Consider the following 20,550-nt stretch of genomic DNA (forward strand, 5'->3'; position numbering starts at 1 on the left):
AAACCCTTTTTGAGTTTTGAACTATAACCCGAATCATTTTTTAGAGCTCGTCAATTAAGTAAATTATTTTTGTAAAACATTATATTGAATGGGCAACGGTAACTTAAGAACAAAATTACGTTGCCATACAAAATAAAATGGATTTGATCATATAGCTATTTATGCATGCCCGATCAAACTTTATTTTTCAGAATACTGTACAAGACGACATTACTCGACCAGATAGTCACAGTTTTCAGATACAAAAATACTCTGATTACGTAAGTGTTTGGATAATAGTATTTTAGAAGGGGTTCAGGTCCCGTCCAGTAAGTCTTACTGTCCAGTTCCAGCCAGTTGGCCATTTTTCGGCTAACATCGATTTTGTTCCATAATCGGATCCGTTTATTTTGTAGATCTCATCGAGACACGTAACCATGTCAAAAATCATGTCCATCGGATATCGTTCAATACACGATCAGAACACTATTTTGGACAAATGGATGAAAGGGGTTCCAATCCAATGTGGGTATGTATTTTTTTTCCAAAATAAATGGATTACGATCATATATCAAACGATATCCGATGGACATGATTTTTGACATGGTTACGCGTTTTGACGAGATCTACATATGAACAGATCCGATCATGAAAAGAAACTGATGTTAGCTGGAAAATGGCCGACTGACCGGGACTGAACAGTAAGGCTTACTGGACGGAGCTGAAGACTCGAGGAGGTGCATGTGTATTGAGCACAGCATGACTGTTCTGTGGTACAACTACTACCGGCTCTGCAATTGGATGACCTTTATCTTCCACCTTGCCTGACACGTCACTTTTGTAGTAGTTGGGAACTAGACCATGTACACCAATAGAGATGTATTTTAGCTACTAATAGTTCATTTTTTTTATTTTAGCTACCCAAACATCTCTCAATCTCACATCAATCTTTTTCTATTATCATCTCTATTATTATAAAATATTATTAAATATTACCCCCCTCTCTCTCATCTGCAGAAAATCAAAAATTGAATCCAAACCCCAAATTGACCCCAAATCCACGATCAGAAAACTTTGCCTGAAGAACTGACGAGCACTCGTCGAACTCCGCCGACTTCTACTGCTCGTCAAGAAACCTCTAGTTTATGGAACACCCTTTCAGTTTCAGTTTCTCCAGATCCAACACCCTTTTAGCTCGAGAGCAGTCCGAACACCCTTTCAGCTCCTCCAAATCCTCATCTAACTCTTTGTCCTCGTAGATCGTCGTCTTCTACTGCCTCCACACGAGAAGAGAGAGAGAGAGAGAGAGAGAGAGAGAGTTGCTGCGTTTTAGCTGCAATATTGGATAGAGAACAGAGAAAAAGTCGATCGTGGGATAATAATAAAGTAAGCAATTGTTGATGAATAGTGCCTCCGGAAATTAAGCGAGGTTTGGTGGCCAAAGGTAAAATACCAAAGTTTTACCGAGACCGGTGCAGTGCATCTTTTTGAGTTTGCCTCCGTAAAATACCGAAATACATCCATTTAGCTACTCTTGTGTACATGCTCTAAAGTCAGATTAGGTGTATTCCCGAGGAAAATCATGGTTGCAGAGAGTATTGAAAATTTTGAACACGATGTCATTAACACAACTAGAACTCATTTCGAAATTGCAGGGCGGGTTGGCTTAGGCCCCGTTTCTAAAAAACACTAAAAGCTTAATGCATTTTACTAGTATCTCATTTTCACAAATAAAAAAACTTTAGCATTATACTGTAATGCTGCGATTTATGGGAACGTTAATTTAAATACAGTAAAACCAAGTCTAGTATTTATTTAAATAAAATCATAATTTAGTCTTACAAAACAATAATTCTTGAATCAAATTACATTTATACAAAAAAAGGGGGAGGGGTACTATGGTAAATTCTACTCTTCAGGGCATCCATCTTCCTCTGCAACAACTTGTTCAGCATAAAATTTTCCTTGTTCGTCACCTAGGCCTGGCATAATATATCAGGGTCACAAAAGTAACACCGTGAGTTTTTAAGCTCAGTAGTTAACTCATACCCCTATGTCCCTTACACTAGCAAAAAATATCATATAATTTTGTAAAGTAAATTGCAGAAAACAGTTCATTTCATAAAATCAAATCAACAAATGAAGTGTTAGTGTCTTATCAGAGTTTATCATCATCATAGCGTATCGTAATTCGTGTCCTCATTTTTCAAGTATCGGTTTCACTTTCCATCCGTTTTTTCTCGAGCATTGGTTTCGCTGACTAGCTTTCAAGACCTACCGAGCTCCTAGGCTAAATTCAGATTTTGCCACCCAAAAGCACTGATTCCGCTGACCATCTCTCTCAAGACCTATCGGGCTCTTAGTCTTTGATCATTTCACATTTCACAGCGCACACACGTCACTAGTTCCGCTGACCATTCTTTCAGGACCTACCGGACCCTAGGCCACACACGCACACCCGAGTCATGGTTCCGCCGACCATTCTTTCAGGACCTACCGGGCTCCCATGTTCACACACGCACACCCGAGCCATGATTCCGCTGACCATCCTTAATGGACCTACCGGGTTCTCATGTTCACACACGCACAACCGAGCCATGATTCCGCTGACCATTTTCACTGAGGACCTACCGGGTTCTCATTCTTTCACAATTATCGACCTTTCCTCTTAACTTTTCCCCATTTTCTACTTATAACCAACTTTTCGGTTTCTCGTGTTTCGTACACATGCATTATTTTGCGCATTCAACATTATTCCTCTGAAACTCAAAAACATGCAACAGTATTTAGATTCCAATACCCATGCTTTTCTACTGTTCCAATTCTCGAATTTCAACAGTCCAAAACAAATTTGCTATTTCGTCATTAGTAAATGTACCTTACAACCGATCTCTTAAAATTTTATCATGCAAAATAATAGTTGGGTTCTAATTTCAAGAACTAGATTCTAAGTCATGCTTTTCTAAACTAAAAATAAATAATTGCACGTGAAGCAAGTCTAAAACATTTCCATCATACAGTCAAGACATCATTTTCCAGTTCCTACGTGGTATACTTCAATTATCATCATTATGTCCACACATTTTTTTTACATGTGAAAACAAAACTTCAAATTTCTTTTCTTTTTTTCCAATATATATATATATACAGTCCGTCTCCCGTAAGGACCACCTCATTTTAATAAAATGCGGACCTCCCTTTCCCGATTGAATTTCGATGATCCGGGCCGCTCAATGTGATCCTCATTTCTTTTCTTTTTGTTTGTTTTTTATCGAACGGTTCAAACAAAAACTGCTCGGATGAAGCCCTTTCCGGTCATTTTTTTTGCCGATTTCTTGCGGATACCCTTAAAATCACGTTCTGAACACATTGAGCGGCTTGGATCATCGAAATTCAATCGGAAAATGGGAGAAATGAGGAGATCCGCATTTTAACTAAAATAAAGACTCCCTCATTTGAGACTGATTGTATATATATATTCTAAATACATTATACTTAGGTAAGTAGAAGGAGGTTTCTATGTACCTCGTGATCGATAATAACGGTACTCATCATTTAATCCCAAAAATTAAATTGAACATGTGATATGAAAATTCTAATATCAATATCATATAACACATCCATATTATACTTAGGTGAGTAGGTAAGAGATTTCTACCTTGCTTTTAGGCAGTAGTAGATGATTATAAATGGCGTCGAGTCGAAGCATGAGCAACGTAATTCGTTCGGCTTCGGATTGATCGGATAATCGTAACTTGTACTCTAAAGATTTTATTACTTATAAACCCAAGACCAAACTAGACTGGAGGGTGGTCTTGGCGGTGATTTGGCTAAAAAGGTGGGCAAAACAATTCACTTTTTCTCCCTCATGTTTTTCAGCCAACACACCTCTCTCTCTCTCTCTCTCTCTCTCCAAATGGGAGTGGTGAAGTGGTGAGAAATAGCAAAGGTGGGTTTGCTATTTATAGACAACTTCAATTTCCTCTTTCTCTCCCTCTTTCTCGGCGCAATTTTAGACCACTAGGTCTAATCAACAAAAAAAATTAATCAAAAAAATTTTCATTAAAATATTTAGTTTAATTTATTCGAAAAAAATTTGGCTAAAAATTCGGGTTGTTACATATACCATCTCATTTTTACTAACAAAAAAGTTGTCAACAAAAACTATTTTTGCTACAATAACTCTACTCACAAATTTATCAACAACTTATTCACTACCGAAAACACCTAACAACTTCTCAACCGAAAATAAAAATCTACAATATTTTCACTACCGGAAACACCCCATTAGTTTTTAGGGGACCAGGGCTATGGATAGCTTCTGGTCTCCCCGTGCTAACTCTAACACCCCTACTAACCCCCACTGATGTATATCGCCGTGGCAAAAAAAAAAACACCCCATTAGTTTTTGACATGAACATGAATATGACATGATCCGATAACGCAAAATTTAAATAAGAAAAATACAAATTGGACCCGCATAACTCGAGAAGAACATACATAACTTCAATGAGGTCTTGATTTGTATGTAGGGCTTACGATAAATACAATCCATAAAATGAAAGTTTCGATTAGGACATAATTATGAGTGAGTGGATAGTAATACCCATATATTTTTACATAAGTAATACCCATATTTCTGCATAAGTAATTAATCGAATTGTGAAATAAAAAATGACAATATTAAAATAATGATTTATGCAAGCAATTGAAGTATGTATGGAACTTGGATAGCCGTCATACCAAATTAGAGTTTCCATAATGGGAAAGGAAAATGATTTTAACACTCTACTTTTGTCTATTGGGACTCTTTTTTCTTTTCATTTTTTGTTTACTCACATGAGATTACCAACAAAAATGGCTCAAGACGTAAGGATAGTTTGGTAATTTTACATGCATAAAAGACAAATAAATTAAAGAAGCGACAAAATAAAAGGTGAGTGTGAAAATCATTTGTAATATATGAATTAACAAGCACCACATGCCAAGTCCCCCTACCCAAAAAAAGAAAAAAGAAAAAGAAAAAATGGAAAACTGAGAAGTTTGAATTTGGAATGGCCTGTCTGAATTCACTGATTCATACAGGGGCTTTGAATGAATTACACATGTCTATTAACCAATTCCTTTCGTTTCCGAAGACTTGAAATACGTAGAGACATTGTTTCAACCGAAACGATTCCTATTGTCTATGGCGCAATCCCTAGTTCTTCTCACACACTAACCACATCACATGCAGGGTGAATTTTTGCTAAATTAAATGAATTAAAATTCATATTTTCACGGATTTTTAGATAAGTCATTCACATACATCAACTTTAGAGCATCCGCAATGAGAATAATCAAAATCAATAATCAAAATGTGCCACGTCAGCATTTGATTATCCATTTAGTTCATAATCAAACTTAACAAACTTTGCCACCACATTTGTTATTTTTGCATCTCTATAAAACCCCCCCCCCCCCCACAATACGCAATGCACCTATGTCCAATTACAAACGAGTTCTAATCACGCACCCGACCACACCAAATTATTCTTCTCGATGAGACGATTCTAATGTGGGGTGTTTTTTAGTTTTTTAGTTTTGAATTTGGTTATTGGATTTGATTATTTAGTTTTGGTTATTAGTAAAAGTTGTTAAGTTTGGTTATGGAATGGGTGGAATTTGGTTATTTGCTAAAAAGACTTGTAACTTTGCTTATTACAATGTGAGGTGTTTTTTTAGCATTGTTGTTAAGTTTGCTTATCCGTACCAATTTGCTTATTACAATGTGGATGCTCTAAAATACTATATAACGGAAACAATTTAGCTATTACCATTAGCCTGTAATTCATTTGTTTAGCGAAAACACATCCCAGTAGCAATGATTTTTTTACCTATCACGTGGCATACATGATCTAGTCTTTATGTACTTACCATTGTGATTGCAAATATTCCTTAAAGATGCCTTTGAGAGTATGCGAGATATTGACATATGTGCTTGAGATTTCAATCACCCTTGAAATATAAGAGCTTGTTCCTTAATATAATGCAGAGAAGATCTAGTTTAATCCATGTCACGTTCCAATCCTTTTCTTAACCATCCCATCTTATCATTATTTGACTTGTTTGATTTGACTTTTGAACAACCATGAACTCGGGGTTCACTTGCCACGTTTCACTCTATTATTAGGTTTTGTCAAAATATGGAATTGGTCACATGCACCAAAGATTTTTTGGTACTCTCTCGATCTCAATTTCCACATTATTGGACCATTTGAAAGTTTCAACTATATAAGGGTCCGTTAAGTCATTTTCAAATATGTTGTTTCCATTATAAACACTTTGTTTTTCCCTGTCAAATATGTATATTTAGTTTTTTTTTATGTGGATTGGTTTTGAAAACAAAGAAATAATGTGCTTTGACCTTTCATTTGTTTTTCCCTGTCAATTTGTGTTCAACTCGCAAGTATACACCACAATAAATTGTTGATTTTGGTTTACACTCCCTATGAATTGTTAAGTACAAATTGTGAGACTTCTTTGTGGTCTGCTGTAAATTTGTGTTCAATTTACTCATCTGCGTACATTTTTTTTTATTGATATTACACATTTGCATATCTTGTCAATTACTTTCATTACACATTTTCACGTTCAAATATTGATGAAAACCTTGTGAATTGTTTGTTGGCCCCTTGCGAGCTTGTGTTCAATTGACAAATTCACAGACAACATTCCTCGTTGTTGGCCCTTTGTGAGTTTACGTTCAATTTGCATATTCAACCCTTTGTGAATTGTTTTGTTGAACATCCTATGAATTTCTACGATTCACTAAGTCACATAATAATTTAGCAAAGTTATGTGAAATATTTGTTTCCCCTTATAAATTTGTGGTCAATTTTCAAACTCACACATCCTCAAAATTGTTACTGAAACCCTTTTGACTTTAGATTCAATTCACACCCTACCCCGCCAATAACACCCAAAGTGGGTCTGAGTCGGTACGGCCACATGGCATTCCAACACAAGACCAAACTACACTCCACAACAGTTAGAATAAACACCCAACGGAAGACTTATCACCTTAAAACCTTAAAGAGTCAACATACTGACTCTCCAATCATAGCCTCGCACAACAAAACAATCCACATCTTTTATTACAATCATTTATTACAAATCATCCACAATCAACAAGTAAATCTAAAACCTTTATTAGATGGGATTGGGGAAGGACCTATACATCCATGTGGACAAGCTCAAAAGGAGCAGTAGCATGAGTTTCAAACAAAGGGAAAACAAGCTTATGACTTTCAGCTTGATTACAGTAGTTACAATGCAACACAAAAGGAAGAGGAATAGGTAACTTATGTTGTTTTATTAAAGCATGTAAAAGAGAAAGACTAGGATGACCTATTTTTTGATGCCACATCATTGCTGGACTGGCAATGTGCACAAGAGCAGTTTGAGATGAGGGAGATTGTAGATGTTTAGAGGAGGTCAGAATAGGATAGAGGCCTTGATGGCATGGCCTCTGATACAGAACTTGACGAGTGGTCTTGTCTTGAATAAGAAGATTGGGAGAATCAAAAGTAAGTAAACATTTATTATGCTTAGCAAAATGATACACATAAATCAAATTAAGAGTAATGTGAGGTGTGTAGAGAATATGAGATAACTAAAAAGTGGTGACAGATGTTGGTAGTAACCTTTATCATTGTGAGAAACTTGTACACTAGATCCATTGCCAACCATCACACCATTACTGTGAGCAACAAGTTGAGGCTGATCAAGATTTTGCAGGTTGTTGGTAATGTGATTGGTGGCTCCACTGTCAAAGTACCAAGGATAAGTACTAGCAGATGTTATACCCCTTTGAATATTTCTAGAAAAATGTAATGACACTCCAGAGTGTGATTCAATAAAATTAGAAGAAACGGAAGGTAAAGCATAAGCACCAGAAAAATTCAGCAAAGTGAGCTTGTGAACCATATGCAGGCCTACCTCCAAAATTATAGGGTATCCCTGGAGGTGATGAAAACTGAGCTCCGAAACTAAATGAGCCACCTGAATGTGGAAAAGAAGTACTAGGAAATTTGGAGTTGGAGGGCTGACCGGGTTGAAACATAGGTATCCCTTGATATGAAGATGGAGTCATCCAAGGAGGAGTAAGCCATGGAAAAGATTGAGCAGGTGCCTTCCACTGGAGACTAGAGAAATCAAAGGGCTGCTGTGATCTATAAAAGCAAAAATCAATACTGTGATTATTCCTACCACAAATCTCACAAGACTACCTTGGTCCTCTACTTCTTCCTCTAGTGAAAGACCTGGTTTGGGAAGTATAAAATGAATGTGGCATAAAGTGGATTTGAGAAGAAGATATAGTAGAAAATGATGATGAAAACTGAGAAGGATTACAGGACTGCTGAACCATAGGTTAAGATACATCAAAAGAGCTTGACATGGGAACATTCAGTTAAGATGTACTAGATTGGGGCACATTATCTCTAGGATTAGATCTTTGAACTTGAGGTGTATGATTAGCAACTAACAGTTATATTATCTACCTTAGATTCTTGGATTAGTTGAAGATCCTCACCATTCAGCATAGTAATTAACTCATCAAAAGTAATTGAGTTACCCCTAGTCCTCGCAGTAGTCTTAAAACCATTGAATGTCTTAGGCAATCCTCTCAAGGTGTGAAATATCAAATCATCTTCATCTATAAGACAACCAACTGCAACCATTTTTTGTGCATACTCTTAATTAATTTGATCAATATACACTTCCATTGCTGATAAAAAAAATATACACTTCCATTGTTGTCTATTTGGTATGGCTATACAACCTGTTTTTGAGTTCTTGAAGATGAGTACGAGACACTAAATTATACTTATTTTGTAATACCCGTCCCGGATATTTCGGTATTTCAATTACTTTTAATTGAACTATGTATTTTAGGGGTTTAAATCGTAAACAATAGAACTTGTGAGGGTCCTGTGTATGATTTGTGATTGGAGCATAAGTTAAGACGTGGTTCCGTTAGCATGTGATAAATTCTCTTGTACCCTTATATAGCAAAATATCTTGGGGATATTTATCTTTCTCCATACGTATCTTGTTTTTACGTAGAGAGAGAGAGAGAGAGAGAGAGAGAGAGAGAGAGAGAGAGAGAGCATGTGATAAATTTCCTTGTACCTTTATATAGCAAAATATCCTGGGGATATTTATATTTCTCCATACGTATCTTATTTTTACGTAGAGAGAGAGAGAGAGAGGGAGAGAGAGAGAGGGGCGGTAAAGGGAAGGAGAAGAAGGAAAAAACTAAGGTGCAGGGTTGTTCTTCGCAAAATTATTCAAGATACCTAGAAAGCTTGTTAATTTCTCGTATTTTTACTGAAGGTTCATTAGTGTGTCTATTGTATCGTGTTAAATTTTCAGAATTTTTTGAGAAGTGTAGAAAAAGATAAAAATCATAAATCTAACTGTGGTCAAGATCCTGTTTTTTAGCAGACAGCTTACAGAGCTGCGTCTTTTATCAATTTTTTTTATAGTTAGGCGATCCTCCTGATTATGGGTCCATATGAGTCTAAAAGATTGATAAGTTTGTGATGTTTTGGCATTAGAATTACTGAAAAGCATAAAGTATTCAATTTTTAATGAATTTTCGAACACAGACTATTCTGCTGGAAATTGTGCTTTGCTGCACAGAATTTCTGAGTTTGGAGGTGATTTTGACTAGGCTTCTTCATTGTGAAAATTCTGGGGAAAATCAGGGATGAACATTGGTGTGTGGTAATAGTGTGTACCAAATTTGGGGTTTATTAGATGTATATTCTAAGTTTGGCGGATTATACAAGTTGGTGTGTCCCTGCTGAGTTTTGTATTTGCTGCACTGACACATTTGGAAAAATTGTCATATCTTTTAGCTCGGGTATCGGGTTAGTGCACGGGTTGTTGATTCTGAAACTAGACTCGTATGTATTTCGGAATATGTGAAGGTTGTGGCTTAGTTTGTATCAGGTTAAATTAGTTTTTGATTTGAAGTTAATAGACGTGCATAATCTGTGATTTTGGATAGATTTTTGTGTAACTTTGGACGAGCATAACTTTACCGTTCGGACTCCATTTTTAACAAATTTTATATCAAAATTCATATACCAGAGGTGAACTTTCTAATGGTGGTAGTTTTATGATCTAGTTTTAACCCTATAAGAAGTTATAGGCAGAATACGACAGGCTGGTCTTAGATTTCAAACCAAATGTAGGGGTTATGTGGTGTTTGAGTGTTACGCTTGTTTAGGGACACTTCTAAACCTTTAAGATGGACATGCTTGCATGCGTTAAGCATCTTTAATCTATTGTAAGTGTTATAGATTATTTTCAGGAGTTGGTAGTAACGTTTAAGCGTTCAATAAACTGATATGGTTAGCTTGTGACTATGTAACAAGCCAGTCAATTGGGGAGGTTCCGAAACCGTAAGTTTGGCGTACCTCGGTCGATACAAAGGTGAGTGTGTTTGATATGGTTCTTCTTAATATAGTATTGTTGTGGTGGTGAGTGTATATCTTGCTAATCGTAGTTAGCTTTCGATATGGTTATCTTTTATGAAATATTGTTGTGATGGTGAGTGTATATCTTGCTAATCATAGTTAGATTTCGATATGGTTATCTTTTATGAAATATTGTTGTGGTGGTGAGTGTATATCTTGCTAATTATAGTTAGCTTTCGATGTGGATATTTTTTATGAGATATTGTTGTGATGGTGAGTGCATATCCTGGTAATCTTAGTTAGCTTTCGATATGATTATTTTTATGGGATATTGCTATAGTGGTGGGTGTCTATCATGCTAACAGATAGGGCTGCAAATGAACCGAGCCGCTCGCGAGCGGCTCGTTCGAACTCGGTTCATCAAATAAACGAACGAGCTCGAGCCATCATTCTCAGCTCGTTTCGTAAACGAGCTGAGCTCGAGCAACTTAAAGCTCGGCTCGGATGAGCTCGCGAACTCGTATATATTTATATATATAAATAAATATTATATATATGTATATATAATTATACGTATAACTGTATGTGTTTTTTTCTGTAAATAAGTTTTGAATACACAACTTTGGATTTTCCTTTCCATGTGTTGCAACGTGGCTTATGCAACCACACCCTAAAGACGGCAACTCTACTGCTTAGTTTTATAGGGAAGGAGTACAATACCTTTGCACATCTTTTACAGATGTGGGACAAGTCTTGAGGGAAGCTTTTCATTGTGAGGGAAAAAATAGGAGTCCCACATCGATAGTTTTTGAGAACAAACACCCACTGTACCAATATAAAGAAAGAGTCCTGCTCCTTTACTTTTACGCGTGCTGGGCAAGCATGTCTCCCATTTAGGCGAGCCACACGAGCCGAGCTCGAGCGCTCAAATATTTTCACTAGCCGAGCTCGAGCCAACATATTTGGGCTCGATTCGAGCTCGAGCCGAGGCAAATTAAGGCAAGCTGAGCCCGAACATGTTGAAACTCGGCTCGGCTCGGCTCGTTTGCACCCTACTAACAGATGATTTAGTTGTTGATATGCATGCATGATGATATGTATGCTTGGAGGTTGTATATCATGCTAACTGAGGTTTAGTTATTGATATGCATGTTGTGGTGTGTTGATTGTACCCGCTTAAGGATTGTGGAGTGAGTCACACCATGTCGTGTGCCGTGTCGTCTAATTAACGGTGAATGGAAATATGGTGTACGGGACACAATACCTTGGGTACATGGGATGTGGCAGGCGTGTCACTGCATGTGATGTGATTACATTCATATTGTTGTGCATTGATTATTATTGCTCAGTTGGGTGGATATGTTGGTTATAACTGTTGTATACATTCAAGTATTTCAGTTATGTTGGTGATGTGCATTCTGGTTGATATTCCTTTAGGTATTGAGGTATTATGTTGAGCATTTCTATATTTCACACACTCTGGCTTTCCTTTTTGATCTACCAGGTAGCAGGTTGCTTAGAGTGGGTCCACTACCGGTCGTTGTGTTGAGGCGTTTTGCTAGCGTCAGGTGGGGTTTTAGTTACGTTGTTGTGGAGTGCCTTAGCTGGTGTAGAACTTAATTTGTATGGAATTGTAGCTAAGGATAGTTAAAGATTTTAAATTGTATAGGTTGTATAACTTTGGTCGATAGCTGGTGTTCTATTTGAGGTTAGCCTTGGCGTTGTGGATGGTCGAGTTTGTTGTATGTGTTGATGAAGAAGTTGGTTTATTCAAATTGTAAGTAAGTCATCGGTGGATTTGTTGAAGTATAGAATTTTTAAAGTACTATAATGTAGATATTGTTTCTTGGTTGTGCGATGTCATTGTTAATTGGTCAATACGTTAATTCATTTTTATGTTAAGGTGTTAAGTCTTCTGCTGGGTGTTTATTTTTGATAGGTTGTGAGATGTGGTTTGGTCTTCTGTGTGGAATGTCGCGTGGTCGCGTTGACTCGGGCCCACTTTGGGTGCCGTTTGCGGGGCGGGGCGTGACATATTTGATAAGGATTCCCAAACTTTCTGTGTGGTAGTTAACCCTAGAACTTAAGAAAGTGTAGCTTGAGACAATGAAGCTATAAGACATGACAAGAGTTGTGAATGTACAAGTTTCCACAAAGTATATACAGGATTTGTGGATAAAACACCTTATGTATTACGGATTTGGACAGAAGTACATTTAGTAGTTCTATCCAAATACTCAAAATAACTATTTGCTCGCATGACATTTTCAACTTGTATACGTTAGAGTAAGTAATTTGCTCCATCATGTATGATATTTACCAAGGAATGAAAATTGAAAAATAAGAAGGCTAGAGATGGTGGTAACGTTACTGCGATTGTTGACATTGAAACACAACAGAAAAGTGACGAACAAAATCTGACCTAATTCTTGAAGATGACAATGAAATCTTTCAGGATCGAGTGACGTTGGTCTTCGATTGCACTGATACCATAAAGAAATGTGAAGAACAAAATAATAGAAATGTAGAGAGAGAAATTTTTATTCATTGATCATCCTGATTTTCTTGCGTAACGTTTACAAAACAACCACCTAAACTATATGTCCCAAAATAGCTTGCCAGCTCAGCAACCTCATAACACCGTAACCACAATTGAGTTATCTAAACTAACTAGCTGAGTTAATAACGAGCAAGGCTAAACTGAATTAACTACTTAATGCCCTTGTCTTATACTTTGCTTCTTTGTGCCTTTTCTCTCTCAACCGTCTCTCTTTCCGTTCCGTTGCTCTCGATCTTTCTTCATTCCTCGTTTGTTCTAGCATCTGATTTTCTGTTGGGTTGACCGGATCTCGGCCTAACGGCGAGGTGGTTCTTGCGGTGGTGGGCGGTTTGATCGGCGTGGTCTCCCGCTGTGCTTGCTGTTGGGCGGCGCGATTCTCGCCTAACAGCTTGGGTGACCATCCACAACAGTTCTGGGTTCTTGGTCGTCGTTTCGTCTCTCCATGGGGTTTGCCAATGGTGGCTTAGTGGTGTTGGAGGTGGCATTTTGGTGGTGTTGGATGGTTGACTGTTTGAGTACAGTGGTCGCTGGTGGTCGGACGGTTGGGCTTCTAATGGCACAGAAAAGTAGTTTAGGTTTTTGGCTTTCACGGGCTGGGCTTAGCCTAGTTTGGTGGGCTAGGTTTTTGTTCTGAGTGCTTTTATTATTAGATTTGGGCATTTTAGGCCTTCAGGTGGTTGTTTGAGCTGCTTATTATATTATCTGGGCATTTTAACCTTTAGGTATTATGGGCTTTGTCCTTGTGGTTGTATGTTCCAACCTTTGGTTGGAACTCCCCATTTTTCTAATAAAATATTACTTTTGCCGATAATAAAAAAAATTAAGCAAAATAAGAGAAAAATTAAAAACACCCCTTCGGTCATCCATTCCTTTTTTATAAGCAAGCGAATCAAACTGCCTTGATATTAGGATTAGTCTACCTTCATGTTGCTAGCAAACTTAGTTAGAGCAAGAAAGAGGCAACGTGTTGACTACGCCAATAAACAAGCTGAAAGAGCCGAACAGTTGATTGCTTTAAGCTTGATTTTTTGTTAAAAGAACATCTTCATACTTCACTTATTTATGAGACAAGTCGGTGTCTAACCAACTTTAATCTAGCATCCAGTCTCGAGAATCATTTATTAATGAGACAAGTCAGTGTCTAAACAACTTACATTTTAGCATCCAGTCTCGAGAAGCATATTTTTTTGATTCATTATATGCTGACTGAATTGAGTTGTAACTTATTCAAGTTTGGTTTGAACAATTAATGAACTTTAGAAAGTTTAAGTTTGATTTGTTATATAACGAACTGAACCTAAATGAACTTTTAATGAGCAAACACGAGTTTGAAATCGAGTATCGTGGTGTTTATCAGCTGTACTTTTAAGTTTTTAACTAATGTAATCGTCTTCTTGCTTTAGGGCAAGGCCCATGAGGCGAACTAGGGCTCCTAATTTTTTGTTCCAAAAAAATAGAACTCCAAGTCAGGGAAAGTACTATGTATTGCATAGCCTATAAGGTTTCAAATCTGTGGCTGTGTACAAACGGCGAGGTCACAAGTTCAAGTCTCGCGCGCTTTACTCTTTGTTTTTTATGGTTGCATGCTTGGAAAAAGTATCTTCTTATGAGATTTGAGCTATTGAAATTCGAAACTAGCCAAAGATATACATAGCATTGGCACCACAAAGCCGTTGCACACAATATCCTATTGAGATTTGCTGCACAATTTAAGAATTGCAAAATCTACAGTCAACCAGTGGGCTGACGGTGGTGAGTCTCACGCACCATAATAACTGATCTTTCTAAACGTCAATCAATGCATTTGTCAGTCTTTATGCCGAAGTGCTTTTGGTTTGGGGGAATTGTATTTCAGTGGAGAGTGGGGCAAAAAATGCCCAACTCATGGACCATGTTTTTGGAATTGCTCAATCATGGGAAGGAAAACAATAATTCTCAAGACATGGAATTGAAGACAAAAATACCCCTCCCTTCTGTCATGAATCTGGGGCAACTTAGGTTCATACACGGAGCAATATAAATTCATACACAGGGCAACTTAGGTTCATACACGGGGCAACTTAGAGGGCAACTTAGGTTCATACATTGGGCAATTTAGATTCATACGCGGGGCAACTTAGATTCATACATGGGCCAATTTAGATTCATACACAGGGCAACTTAGAGGACAATTTAGGTTCATACATAGGGCAACTTAGAGGGCAACTTAGGTTCATACATAGGGTAATTTAAATTCATACATGGGGCAACTTAAGCTTATACATGGGGCAACTTAGATTCATACATGTGGCAATTTAGATTCATACACGAGGCAACTTAGAGGATAACTTAGGTTCATACACGGGGCAACTTAGGTTCATACACGGGGCAACTTAGATTCATACATGGGGCAATTTAGATTCATACACAGGGCAACTTAGAGGACAACTTAGGTTCATATACGGGGCAACTTAGATTCATACATGGGACAACTTAAATTAACACACCTTGATACCTTGATACAAGGTGCATCTTATTTTCATAACATCTTTGCACAGGCTCAAACGGATTGAAAATTGAAACACTTATTTTTTAATTATATTTTTTAATATGTATATAGGAAAAAAAGGAGAAAAAAAAAACAGTCGGATTCATTAGAGGCAATACTTACACCTCATGCTTAGAGTGTTGATTCGTGTGCCAAAAATGTTATTTCTGGAGGCTATAAAAGGAGGACTTTGTGTTTCAACTATATTTTTTAACTAAAAAATTGAAATACATAATTTTTAACTATATTTTTAATATATAAATGGTATAAAAAAATGTTTCAAATTTCAATCCGTTTGAACTGGTACAAAGATATTATTTTTCTGACCATTTCATCCTAAATGGTCGTAGTAAATTTTTGGCTTTAAAGCCTTTCAACAAATACCCTAAGATTCCTTATTTAGTTTTAGAGTTCTCTTAGGGTGCACATTGAAAGGCCTTAGAGTGAAAAATTTATTACGACCATTTAGGATGAAATGATAAAAAAATAATATCTTTGCACCGGTTCAAACAGATTGAAAATTGAAATACTTATTTTTGTAACTATATTTTTTAATCTGTAAAGGATAAAAAAGGAAAAAAAAATAGTCGGATAGAAAGAGAGAAAAGGAAATAAAGAGAAAAAAAACGAAAAAAGAAGAAGATTCAAACTGGAAAGAAAGAAAAGGAAATAAAGAGAAAAAAAAAAAAGGAAAAAATTTCAAACAGGAAAGAAAGAAAAAAAGAAAAAAAAACAATCAAACTGGAAAGAGGGGAGGGGTAAATGTGGAAATGGGGTTGTGGGGTCGAGGTGGGACGTCAGGAAAAAAACACAAAGAAAGAACTTAATTTTTAGGGTTTCAAATATGTATGGGTATATTAGTCCTTTTACATAGCATTTTCCATGCATTGGGAATTACTTTTCTCCTTATCATATTTAGATGAATTTTCAAAAAAGTGGTCCATGAGTTGGGTATTTTTTGCCTCTCTCTCCACTGAAATGTAATTCTCCCTTTTGGTTTTGGCGGAGATGACAATACTAACCCTTATAACTTTTTGGGCAAATTATAGTTACCCCCCTCTAACTAATCCTCGGGTACACTTACCCCCCTCTAACTTTTTTGTTTGGCACTTAACCCCCTCAAACTAACTGAAATTCAAACGGTCATAACTTCAAACGGTCATAACTTCTTCGTCCAAAATCGAAAATATGCAAATTATATATCGATTTTGAGGTCTTGAAGTCAGCTTTCTAATGACACCAAAATCACATCACAATTCAAAACACATAGAAAGTTATGATTAAAAGAGTAAGGGCTGGTAGACAGAAAGACCGTTTTGATCATAACTTTCTGTGTGCTTTGAATTGTAGCCCTACGTTTAAGAATTATAGCCCTACGTTTTCACGTAAAAATATATAGTACTTGGTATTCTGTTTATTCTTAAAATATTTTACATTTTATTTCATATAAGTTTTTTACAAGTTCAAATTAGCTAAAACTAACAAGAAAAATATATTATGTATATAAACGTGTATATATTCTTAATTCCTTAGTTTTGAATTTAATCATAAGAATAGATAGGGCTTATTATTTCGAGTCCGCTTAGGGTTCCACACAGATAGGACCGGCCCCCTTCTTGTTTTTAGCAAGTTCTAAACAAATTAATTGAGCAACTCATTACTAGGGAGTAGTACAGTTTTTATCTTTGTTGGCCTTTGGCATTGTACCAACCATAATTGCCATTTGACCAGATTACAACAATATGAGACAATTAATTGTTATCGTGATTTGGAGTACAAGGAAACTGAACGTTTGTTGGTCTCTTCACCCGAAACGGAGTAAAATCAAACAAACACACCGTAATGTTTAAAAGGTAAGCATAGACCCACCAATGAAACTTGGCGTTGTCGTCTCCATCGACGCTTCTTGTGGGGTCTGCTTTTCTTGGCTCGTTAATTACTGGAGTAATTAATACTCCAGTAGGAGTAAAAAATTACTACCAATTTAAATTGTTCCCAAACGTAATGATCCATCCCTCTTCTAACAAGTACTCCGTAGTATAACGCATTAAATTGCGTTTAGTACTCAAGAAAGAATACAACAGAATAATTACTCTTGGTCCACTGACTCAACTCCGGCCACTTTCTATTTTCATGACCTTTTTTGGTCTCTAGTAAGTACTACATCACTTACAAATCTATCTCAAGTACTATATCCTTTACATGACAAAAAATGAAATCATACTTGACGATTGGAATTGACTCATTTTGCAGGCTTTGATGTATATATTGCTAATGTCAAATATCATGTCGATCGAATATCGACAAAGTTTAGTTAAGTCGTGATTTTTTTTTTGGAAGAATTGAACAGTCAAACTTTGACTTTTTTTATTCTTACCCCCCAAAAAAAAAATTAGCTGTCCATTTTATATAGTGAGAGACCACATGAGAAATTAAATGATCTTTGTTGAAAAATAACATAATCATTTTTCAATCACTCGCTTTTTTTATCATCAATTTTTATCCTTTATGATGAGAACAAGTTCTGACTTTGTGTAGAAAACAAATAATGCATTGGTTATTTGTTCACTAAAATCCCGTTTGGGTGCCTAATTATTCAATGGTAGATTATGAGTATTTGAGATTGCAGAACCAAAATGAACGGAAGAATGCATTATCCCTTCAAATTGCATTACCATAAATGAATTGCAGATTTTAAAAATAACTTCTAAATAAGCATTTTGGATTCATATTATACTTTTTGACAGTAGGATTCATATTATACTCACTCGCCAAATCATTTTACCAAATTTATTCTTCACATATAATTTAAACATATTTACCATAATCTGCAATCTACCATCCAAAATTTGAAAATTGGACGAAACTATTTTGTTAAAAAATGTGCATCACCGTTTGCTTGCCCTTTCTTTATGCTGATGTCCCTTTTGTCCCAATTATAATTCTCTTCTTTTAAGCTGCTATGCACTTATCATCATCAAAGGGGGAGAGACTGATACATCCAAAGTGTAAAGCAGAGAGACAAGAGGAAGCAAGCATTGATTCGCTAGCTCTTTCACACCTTTTTATTTCCATCTCTCTCCCTGGAATGCTTCTACCAAGTTTGAAACATATCTTTTGACCGCATATCAACCACCTATAAAATGATTGGCCACTCAAAAAATAAACATTTTCCATATGATAGAGAACATTTTACTTCTATATCGGAAGACTAGGTCACATAATTCTCTATTAAGATCTCTATTTCTCGTTTTTAATACTTCATTGCTCTTACGTTGCCATCGTACAAATTTCAAACATAAAAAACATTTTGGTGATAAACATAAAAAAGATTTTTGAAGATACATTTCAAAAGATGTTTCACAATTGTGTTACGTTTACGCTCTCGTATACACTCATCCACTAGTGTGACTCGGTCAAGGACACTCAAGTCTGCTCTGGCCTTATAAAGAAGACTTCAATATCCCCACCACTAACGTTACACAGCCGCACACAGAGACATTGAGAGAGAGAGAGAGAGAGAGAGAGAGAGAGAGAGAGAGAGAGAGAGAGATATTGGTCATAGATCCTCGGAGAGAGAGAGAGAGAGGGAGAGAGAAATTGGTCATAGATCCAGAGAGAGAGAGAGAGAGGGAGGGAGAGAGAGAGAGAGAGGATTCAGGGAGGTGGTGAGAGATGGACAAAAGCTGTCACTCATCAGGGGACTCAACTACCACCACTAATTCTACCAGCAGCAGCAGCAACAACAACAACAACAATACAGATCAATACCTCAGACACCTCAACAAGATATCTCACAAGATCTCCAAGCCCACCACCACTAGACCCACTTTCGATCATCTCCCCCAACGGAATATTCCCCAACCACCACCACCTCCGCCGCCGCCGCACCACCTCCCCCCGCCGCCTCCCCCGCCGCAACAACAACAACAACAGCAGCAGCAGCACCAGCCTCCGGTTTACAACATCAAGAAGAGCGATTTCCGAGACGTCGTCCAAAAGCTAACCGGTTCACCGGCCCACGAGCGGTTCACCACCCCTCCCCCGATCCAACCTCCCAAGCCCCCCAGTTCCCGCCTGCAGCGAATCCGCCCTCCCCCACTCGCGCAGCTTGGCCACCGCCCCCCTCCCTTGCTAAACAACGCCGTCCCGATCCTAAACCCTAACAACAGCAACAACAACCAGAGACAGGTGGCGCCGCCGCCGCTCTCCCCGCTGCCGCCGTTCCCGTCCGTCCACGCGGCGGCCGAGTCGCCGATCTCCGCCTACATGCGCTACCTACAAACAACGACCCAGCAACAGCCTCTGCTTCCTCCGCCACCGCAGCACGCGGCGTCGGCCTCCGCGGGCCAATCGGCCTTCCTGTTCCCGTCGTCGCCGGTGCCCTTCGGTTGCTTCCCGTCGCCGCGGTCGCCGTACCCTCTGTTGTCCCCCAGCCTGCTGTTTTCGCCTTCAACGGCCGGTCAGTTAGGGTTTCAGCCGTTCCCTGTGTCGCCGAGGATGCCGGTGACGAGCCCTAGGTGGAAAGATCTGTGAGTACGTTGTGGAATCCTGACTCCAAGGGTCGGACAGGTAAAGGAAAGCCTTGCTTAGGTTTTTTTTTTTTTTGAGGGCTTATACATATCTGTTGTATCTGTACATTTTTGGGGATTTATGTTTTCGATTTTTAGTTGTTGAAGAAATGATAGCTGATACCTGGTTATTCTGAGTTTTGTGATGTATATGGTTGTGAAGACATGTTAAAAAAGGAACCTAGGTTGGCTCTTTGTTGTCAGTTTCTTGATTGGAATTGGGGGAAATTCTCAGCTTTAGTGCGATGCGAACTAGAGGTAAATATGTATCTCTGTTAATCCCTAGTTCCTACATTTATGGTCTTCTTCTTTTTTGGATCACTTAGCAACATATATATTTTGGATTTTTCATGTCTTGAGGATTTTTTATAGTTTGGGGTATTCGGGATATCGATTTTTTATAGTTGATCTTTCTTTGCAAGATAGACGCCGTTTTCCTTTTTT

At 37.5% G+C, this 20,550-nt stretch overlaps 1 protein-coding gene across 1 annotated transcript; it reads left to right on the forward strand.

Annotated features, from left to right (window-relative positions):
- Nucleotides 1-18,999: 18,999 nt before the first annotated feature.
- On the forward strand, nucleotides 19,000-20,346 carry LOC131328868 (VQ motif-containing protein 9). Its single transcript, XM_058361827.1, has one exon. The coding sequence runs from the start codon at nucleotides 19,211-19,213 to the stop codon at nucleotides 20,069-20,071; it is 861 nt and encodes a 286-aa protein (XP_058217810.1). The 5' UTR covers nucleotides 19,000-19,210; the 3' UTR covers nucleotides 20,072-20,346.
- The last annotated feature ends 204 nt before the right edge of the window (nucleotides 20,347-20,550 follow it).

The sequence above is a fragment of the Rhododendron vialii genome, chromosome 6a (assembly GCF_030253575.1).
Source record: "Rhododendron vialii isolate Sample 1 chromosome 6a, ASM3025357v1".
NCBI classification, from domain to species: Eukaryota; Viridiplantae; Streptophyta; class Magnoliopsida; order Ericales; family Ericaceae; genus Rhododendron; species Rhododendron vialii.